General features: G+C 42.4%; 1 protein-coding gene across 1 annotated transcript in view; it reads right to left on the bottom strand.

The window, feature by feature from the left end:
* The window catches only part of SYNE2 (spectrin repeat containing nuclear envelope protein 2), a 199,090-nt gene that overhangs the window by 187,461 nt on the left and 2,284 nt on the right, over positions 1-9,345 (bottom strand). The window contains exons 4-11 of the mRNA XM_026654293.1: positions 9,147-9,320; positions 6,739-6,897; positions 6,301-6,474; positions 4,354-4,488; positions 4,058-4,213; positions 2,256-2,473; positions 1,900-1,975; positions 603-721 (exon numbers count right to left, since the gene is read on the bottom strand). Of these exons, the coding sequence (XP_026510078.1) occupies positions 603-721; positions 1,900-1,975; positions 2,256-2,473; positions 4,058-4,213; positions 4,354-4,488; positions 6,301-6,474; positions 6,739-6,897; positions 9,147-9,320 (1,211 nt within the window). The remainder of the gene's footprint in view (positions 1-602; positions 722-1,899; positions 1,976-2,255; positions 2,474-4,057; positions 4,214-4,353; positions 4,489-6,300; positions 6,475-6,738; positions 6,898-9,146; positions 9,321-9,345) is intronic.

The raw sequence follows: 9,345 nt of genomic DNA on the forward strand, positions 1-9,345 counted from the left end.
AATGGACTCAACCACCATGAATTTATCTAGTTCTCTTTGTGACTTGATGAACAATTACTTTAATTGCCATTACTTTATTGGCAATTAAAGTAAGTTCAGCAATTTGCTCATGTAATTGGTTTTTTTACGTAAATTCCAAATTTTACATGAATAAGCATTTGTGTTTAAAATGAAGTAATTGCTCACCTAGCCACCTGATTTGTGTGTGCAAATGTCTAATTTCAGGCTCAAACATGGGTCTTTTGTGTGTAAAAACAATGAATTTCTGGAAATTTGACCCAGAATGTTTGGCTTCATCATATTCAGGCACATACACCCCACCCCCCAAAGCAAAGCTTCCTCTAACTAAGGAAGAGAGAAAAGCAAAAAAATCACTAAATCCACTAGTTTCCTTGTTATAGAGATCTAATTTACATTTAGATACTACTGTGAGTGACTGTATAGTAAGCTAAATAGATAGTTAAACAAAATTTAGAAGAATAAGTAGAGAACAGAATTCAGCATAGTAAAAATAGTCCAGATATACGAAATTTCCTATTTACTTGTAACTTTTTAGTACAGTATTATCTCTCAGTGTGCGTATTTTGCCATTTAAAAATTACCTCTCTAATAAAGTCTCTATGGGCAAATCACTGTCTTTCTCAAACTTTTTTGTACAGCTTTCACCATTCTGTTGTTTCACGTCTGATTCCAAAATTACATCTGAAACTGGTCCTGATGCCTAATCAAATGTAAAAATCAGTTATGTTGATAACTGCATTACCTTATATCTATGCATTCAACAAAGATCAGAAGACATACATACACTGCAGAAAGAAACAATCACTTCTTCATGCAAATCACACCCAATTTCTGAGAGAAGCAGCTCAGTTTATGAACATAAGATTCACTTAAACTAGATTATTAAGTAAAATTATAAAATTATGAAATACACCTCTTTCCATGGACTATACACATGGCGCTTGAGCCATCAGCAAAGCAGCAGATTCCATCACTATACAATGGACAGTATTTGTAGCACAGCGTGAGAGAGCTTCCTCATCACAGTAGTGCAGACTGCAACCTCAGCTACCTTAACAGATGTTTCCTCTATATCCTCAGCCATTGGTGCTAATACAATGGAGACTCAAGATGAACTCTTTGTGTAGCTCACCAGCATGTTTTTGGATGTCTTGCTGATGAATACTGTGCTACCTATGTACCTCTCGGGTCACATGAATTGTCGTCCTCTTGGACCACACTCTAAACAAGACCTCTTCCTCTATGGCATTCCACTCACGGTAAACAGTTGTATCCCTCTATATTAGCAATTGTTTAATAAAGCTATACATATTCTTTTATTTTAATATTTCCTTAGAAGTGAACCCCTGCAGCATTTTTCATCTCTATATCCCCTCCTATTTTTGTTCACATCTTTTGGCTACTGAGGGGCCCAAAACTGAATGTAGTATTCTAAGTGTGTTTCCTCCAGTGCTAGAGGCTGAAATTCACCCCGTCAAGAAGGGCAATATAAGGACTTGAGTCCTATTTTGAGAATTTAAGTGGGCCTTGAGCTGGCCCTTTTCACAGGAATGACTTCCACTCAGAGAGAGGAACTAGACTGTAAGTTCTCTGGGGCAGAGACTTTCTTTTCAATAAGAATTTGTACATTGTGAGCAAAATGGGACCTGAGCTTTGACTGGAGTGCTTGAGTCCCACTGTGATATAGACAGACATAATAATTGCTCTCCATTTGCCCGTGATCCACTCTAGATAAACCAATATTTGCTAATGGTATGTCTTTAGCCATCTGTCTTGGATGGGTTAGACACAACAAATCCTGCATCTTGGCAGGGGGGCAGAGTAGATGATCCTTGCAGTCCCTTCTAACCCGATGAGTCTATGATCTGAATTCCATACCTCCTGAGTTGAAAGTATATCAACTGATTGGGAAGATGTTTTCTTTTCTCCATTCTCAGGAGCAAGTATAGAGCCCCTAAGGTTTAAAAGAAATTTCAGCTTAATAATAACAGCAGCAACTAGTGAATAGAAAGAAAAAACATTGCAATCATGCAGTATATATCAAAAGACAAAAACAAACCCTGCAACTCTGCCAAAGATTAATCTAACATGACATAGACTAGTTCGTTAAAATATTTTAAAAGAACAATTACACGAGAAAATATACTCCAGGTTACAATCCTGCAACAACAGGAGGATGATCTAGATGTCTCAGTTTTATGGAGCTAGGATACATTGTCCCGCAAAATACTCACCCTTGTTTAGATGCCTGGCCACCGCCAACATGGGACAGCAGAGTTATGTAAGCATCTGCCGCACATTTTTGAAGTTCTTCTTGCTTTTGTTCACACTCTGCAATTAGTGTCTTTGTTTCCAGGTGAGTTTCTTCTGCAGTCAGTCTTTCACACATTGCTTTAAGAACTTGTAGGCAGCTGTTTAGTTCCCCCAGGCTGCCTTCAGGAGAAAAAAAAGCCTAAATGAAGAAACAAGCACATGATAAATTATAACAATGTGGTTATTTTCATACATTGTTATATTTAGTGTTCTTTCGTCATGTAAATGCACTTTCAACTGAGGCTCTCAAACCACTTTGAAAACATAAATTAACTCTCACAAAATCCCTCTGAGGCAGGCAAGTGTTAGCCCCAATTTTACACCTGAGTAAAGGCACAAAAGGGTTAAAGACCAGATTTTTAAAGGTATTCAAGCACTTAACCCCCACTGAAATTAATAGAAGTTAGGTGCCTAAATATTTTTTAAAATCTGGGCCGAAATGATTACCTGATCATATTCTAACCAGAGCCAAGAACAGAAACCAGGAGCCCTGACTTGCAGTCCCCAGCTCTAACCAACAGACCAATACTTCCTCACTTAATATCTTTGCAATGTGAAATTTTCCTTGTCTTACATGAGTCTTTTCTTCTTTATTCCAATTTTAGCTACCAATTCTGATCCCACTGAAGTCAATAGCAAATCTCCCATTGACTTCAGTGACAGCTGGACTGAGACATTTTCCCAAAATATTCTCCGTCACTCTCTCTCCTCTGTAAGAAGCAACTACAATGAAAGAAATGACACTCTACTCTCTTGGCCAATATGAGAGGAATAGAATGCATCTGGTATACATGCTTGTTTCTCTTTATGCTTTTATATACAGTGTGTGCTGTTTTTCCTCACATAAAAACACCTTGGGTGAAATCCTGACCCAGTTAAGGTTAATGGCAAAACTCATATTGACTTTACCGAGGCCAGGAGTTCACACCTAGGATCCCTGTAGCTCAATGGTTTGAGCATTGGCCTGTTAAACCTAGGGTTGTGAGTTCAATCCTTGAGGGGGCCACTTAGGGATCTGGGGCAAAATCAGTACTTGGTCCTGCTAGTGAAGGCAGGGAGCTGGACTCGATGACCTTTCAAGGTCCCTTCCAGTTCTAGGAGATAGGATATCTCCATTTAAAAAAAAAAAAAAAAAAAGGGCAGATCTTGGGGAATACAGTGATGGCTAGGTTCACCTAAGGTGAAAAGAAAATTAAAGAAGAGATGACTGAGAAAGAGACATGAGTAAAAATGTTAAATGTAAACCAGAGTTTATTACACACTGTGTGAAATTTACCCCTGGGCTGAGGACTAGCACAGGCCTATCAACCATAAAGCACCACTTAAAGTCACGTGACTAGTTTGTGTGCAACACAAACAAGGAGTTAAACGGGGGCTTCTGTACAACCATTATTGGTAGAGTCAGCTCTATGGATAGGACCTTAGCCATGCAACTACTACATTGAATGGGAGCTACAGTGCACATCAAGTTTGTTTTTTCAATTATTACATTTTGAGTAATTAAGGATTAAAAATAAAACCAGCTGTAAGAGATGATTATAAAGTAAGGTATAAACTGAAAAAATGTAGCATTCTACTGCCAAAGAGGTGACTCTTTGAAAGCCTGCTTCGTGCAGTGAAGGAACAGTCTGAAGTTAGAAAGAAAATTTAATGATAAAATGCAGAAGGATATACAATACAGTCACCAAGCAGAGAAGTTGAGGATAGCGTTTTTATACAGTACCTCGTGTTCTTTTATAAGTCCCTTGGTTTTACCCATGCTAAGGAGTTTCTTCTCTTTATTTATTTGCTTACTGAGTTTTGAAAAAGTTGCATTAAATTTCCCTATTTCAATTTCCATTATGAACTGAATCCATGATATGATTTCACGATGAACTGCCTGCAAAGTACAGAAAGCACTGTCTCAGTGTGATGGTCATGGGGTGACAATGGGCTACAAAGCAAATACAAAAATTTGTTTTTCAAGAGACCAGGTCTGATAAGAAAAAGCAACTCATTCTCTTATGTATATTTTCTCACCTCCCATCTTTCACGAACATCTTTGCATCTTTCCTCCACTGCTAACTTTTCATGAGCTGGTGAAATATTTTTCAATTGGTCAGCTGCTTTCAAAAAATTTTCAAGAATTCCTGTGTCCAAAATGCTAAAAGCTTCCTGAAAAAAACAAAACAGAATTGATCTTCGCTTATGTATATCGTAAAACAATTTCATTATCATACCAAAACTATACAATAATGAATGGCAAGGTCCTTATTATTGGGCTGCAATGGCAAAAGGCCAGATTGTCCCAGGCCCTTGTGTGGATGCATAGGCGGGCCAGAGTACAATTGCACTGCTGCACTTTCTGTGTCTGAAAATGAGCCAAGGACAACTGCAGCCCCTGCGCTTGGGAAAGTGCAGGTACAGCTCCCACAACACCTCTCACCGGAACATTTTGTACCAAGGGGGAGTGGACAAAGTGGATCAGTGGCTATTCTCCCTCCTTATGCCCAGACAATAGGGCACACCTCCTATATGTGACAGGAAGCAAGGGAGGGATCTGTGACTTTGTGACGGGGCGCCTGGCCCGCACTGGCCTTGAGGGGGTTAAAACCAGCCTAGGGAGGCTGAGCAACAGCCAGTCAAAGGAGGGGCTGCAGGGGAAACAGCCAATTAGGGCGGGGGCTGCAGACAGTTAGGGCGGCAGATGGACTAGCCAATCAGGGCCCAGTCGGCCCATATAAAAGGAAGCTGCAGACCAGAGGGAGTTAGTCTGCTGCAAGGAGCCCTAGGGAGAAGACTGGCTTCCTAGAGGGTTACAGCGGGATCAGCACCTGGGGAAGGGCAGGTGCTAGCAGGAACCGGGGGAGCTAGGGAGAGCTCCTGGTGGGCTGCCAGGACTTACAGGCTCGAGGCCCTGGGAAGAGGGAAAAGGAGCTGGAGCCAGAGGCAGGAGCAGAAGGAACTGACACTGCGGGGAAGTGGCCCAGGGAATAGAGACAGTGAGCTGGAAGGAAGAGGCAGCAGAAAGCTGCTGTTTACAAGGTCCCTGAGCCGGGGCCCAGAGTAGTGGGCAGGCCTGGGTGCTCCCCCCACCCTAACTAGCCGTTGAAGGAGTGGCCTGGCTGGGGACTGCCAAGTTGCTGTGAGGAGTGGCTGGACTCTTGGTGGGGGAGTCCGGCGGGGGGGCGGAACCGGATGGTGACACAGACAGAGGGCTGTGCCACGAAGCAGACACCGAGAGAAAGGAGCCGTAATGGGTCTGCAGGCGGAGGCGAGGACGGGAGAGCCATCACCACCCGAGGGCATACTTGTGTGTCTGATGGCCACTTAGTCAGTCAACTTTCAAAGTTTTGATAATGCACTTACGACTAATAGCCAGATGTTTAATAGGGCATTGTTGGAAAAGGAAAGACCTCCTAGCATTAGTGGCATGGACAAACAAAGTTCAGGATATCCTTTCAATGGAAAAAATGAGACAGCCTTATTTTAGGATCAAGATTTTATAATGTGAGGTTACCATTTTGGGGATTTAAACAAAATACACTCAGATAATAACATAAAAATCCAGGTTGTGAGTAATATTTCTACAGAAAGTTCAGGTATGTTAATAATGATAAAACAACCCTGGCGCCAGCTCCTGGTCCCATGCCCAGCCTCACCTCCAGCCCCCGACCGTGGCTCCACACCTGGCCCTGGCCTCTGGCTGCAGCTCTATTCCCAGACCCAGCCCTGCCCCCAGCTGAGGCACCAGCCTCAGCCCCCTTACCCATGTCTGCGTTTCCCCACCCCAGGAACTGCAGCCACACTCCCGGCCCCGGCTCAGAGTGTGAGGGGGGGTAGATGGGTAAGGGAGGGATGACCCTGAAAAATTTGGGGACCACTTGTGTAAGATTTTTTTAGTCACAAAATCTCACTATGAAATAATGTGCTCTGATAGTCAAAAGCTTCATATGACACAGGTAGGAAGTAAATATTTGAACCCACCTCATTTTTTGAAATGTGCTCATCAGGGCTCACTTTTTGGCTAATGAGTTGCATAGCTTTTAAAATAGATGTTTCAAGCTCCTTCTGGGATTTTTCAAAATTGATCATGACCTCCTTTTTTGACAGAGTCTCTTCAGATTTGGGTGAGACAAGGTCTAGGTTATTCATGGCAGCCTAGGAAGAAAGACAATTTGTAGAGTGTGCATGAGTATTGTTAAAACAATTAAAATATTCCTTTATAACATGACTCAAGTTTCTCAGCTTTGGATATTAATTTTGAAATCTTTTCTCATTTTGCACCTGACAAGAGAAGAGTCGCTCAAATATTTTAAAAATATTTATATTTTACATGGACCCTAAAAGACGTTTTTCTAACCATTTAATACTACAGATAAGGATATCTGTGTACTGAATATGATAGTGATAGGGAACAGAGACCTGGAGTCTCTCTCTGACTTCTTTAATTCGTGTCGGTAGCCCAGCTGTCTCAAAATCCGGGAGGGACACCTGGCTTGAAATATTACGTGTCAAAACTTGCAAGATTTCTTCTGCTGCAGCAACTTGTTCTTGGCACAAGGTCCTTCTGGCAATTAGGATCTGTTTAGATGAAACACAACAGAAGTCTTCAATATTAAATATTATTATTTAGCTTTAGGAACTGAATTGAAAGGCAAGGATTGCTGAAAAGTAGGCAATATTTGGTTACATATGGACCATGCTTTGCAATTACAGGTCATTATCTTGTAGTCCAAAGTATCAACATCTGGGGGAGTGGGTCTGGCGCCAACCAAAAAAGAAAGCAGAGAAAACAAGTTGTCAAGCCATCTAATTCCATTGTGATGGGGTATCCACCCCACACAAGACCTGAAGGGGTCAAGATGGCTAGGTAGGCCAATTAACTGTCCAGGCTGCACCTGAAGGAAGAGCCAGGGAGCAGGGATTAATTAGAGGAGGCTCAGCTGGATGGGAACAGGAGGCGACTGTGTAAAGCCCAGGAGCTGAGAGCAGCTGGAGGCTCAGGGAAGTAGTCTGCAGTCAGTCATTCCCCGGGAGAAGGGAGTTGTGCGGCTGGCAACCCCAGAGTGTGGGGAGAGCCAGAAACACAGCGAAGGCTCAGGGGAAAAGCAGCAAGACAGACCTTGGCTGCTGAAGAGAGGGCCCCTGAGATGGAACCTGGGGTAGAGGGCGGGCCCGGGTTCCCCTACCAGCCACTGGGGAAGTGGAGATTGGACTGCCCGGGATAGTTTGTGCTGAAATACTTCGATACCCTGGAAGGTGAGGACGATAGTGACGTGCCTGGAGTGCCAAGTCACGAAGAGGAAGCTGCAGCTCTTGGAGCGAGAGGGTCCACAGGATGGAGAGAGCGCCAGAGGAGGGCACAGCACCTGGAAGGAGCTAATCCCTAAAGTGGCCAGGAGAGACGCCCCTAGCAGTGAGTGGACCCTGTGATATCCATACACATATTTGACTTGTACTTAACTTCTGTGATTGTACTTGCTATCACTGTTATATGTTATTTTTCTTTGCCTAACCTTCTATTTTAAAGTATCTTTAAAATATGCTTGTATACATACAACCTAGTAACTGAACATACAAAGCACACATTTGCATGTGCATTGTCTGATCATGAAAATGTGTACACACAGCAGTAACTGTATCATGTGAATAGTCCCACTGAAGTAAACAGAAAGTCTCATATGAGCAAAGTTACTCGTGTGTATATTTGCTTGCAGAATAGAGCCCCAAATGTGCACTCCGCTGTTTAGAAAACATGCTTGGATATTTTGAAAGCACAGCTTACACCGCTGGGTTTGGATATTTATCACTGTGTGTCTTTTGATCTATGAATATTCACCTTATTTTCAAACTATCCATTACCATTCCTCTGATGATAATCTATGCTTTATTAAAAACGTCTCTATTATGTACTGCAAGTGAAGCAAGGACTTGATCTTGTATACTCATGGGGGACATTATGTTACAATCTTATTGAAACACAACTCATAGAAATTTAGGAGCATTTTTTGTCACTTTCACATTTTTAACAAGCAAATGTCACACTGAGAATGGGATTTAGTTTATATACATGCACACACATTCTGAAAATTCATGTACATTCTTTTAACATGCCCATACCTCCTAATACTGTAGACTTTACCCAGAGTAGGAGTGCACAATCTCTAAGTAAAATAACCCTGAGACTAAAAACAAAGATCTTTGCAACTACACTGAGGACTCCTTCCCTCTTTACAGAGTGGATGTTTGAATCCATTTCCCACAGGGTCAGATGCACAAAGAACACAGCAGGCAGCTGATTCACATGCCAGCCAGAACTCTCTACAGGTCCCCCCTCCAGCCAAGGAGGGCTGATGGGATAAAGTGCTTCCTCCCCGGGGGATAAATGCATTGCCTCTGCAGTAAATATTATCACCCGCATTCATCACACCCTCACTTCATTAATTTCCAGGGTATTAGTCAGCAGGGCGTTTGCTGGATTACTGAGGGGGCGGGAGCGCCTTTATCACACAACTGTAACCAGTTGAAGAATGGGACTGAGATCCTTCTTTAGACTGTGACTGAATCTGGGAGTGACGATGTTTGGGGGAAAATGCAGTTACCATGATGGGACACTCAGGACTCTGACAGGAGCCATCCTGAAAAACAATGTTAGACAACTAACCTAGTCCTAGCAATATTACAGCACCTCCTTCCCTTAGTTAGCCATTTATTAATACAAACTCCATTCTCATTCCTGCTTCATTTAACACAAGCCATTGAATTCATAACTCAGGTCTGAGAATCTGATGAATGGGTAGATATTTTAAACTTTATATTTGCATTTCTACCTGTAAAGATTGTTCTGTTGAGCTTCCCACGCATCCTTCATGTTTGATCGTCTCAAGAAGGCATTCTGTTTCTGTGGCCCAGTTTTCTACTCCTTTGAGAAGCTCTTCCATTTTCTCCACTCTGGGCAGAAGCTCAGTGGCCTGGTCAGTTGCATCTGCATCCTTTTCTCTAAGCTGAGAACATGGAACACTTAGACTC

Source organism: Terrapene carolina, unplaced genomic scaffold (assembly GCF_002925995.2).
Source record: "Terrapene carolina triunguis isolate 2854851 unplaced genomic scaffold, T_m_triunguis-2.0 Scaffold189, whole genome shotgun sequence".
Classification (NCBI taxonomy): Eukaryota; Metazoa; Chordata; order Testudines; family Emydidae; genus Terrapene; species Terrapene triunguis.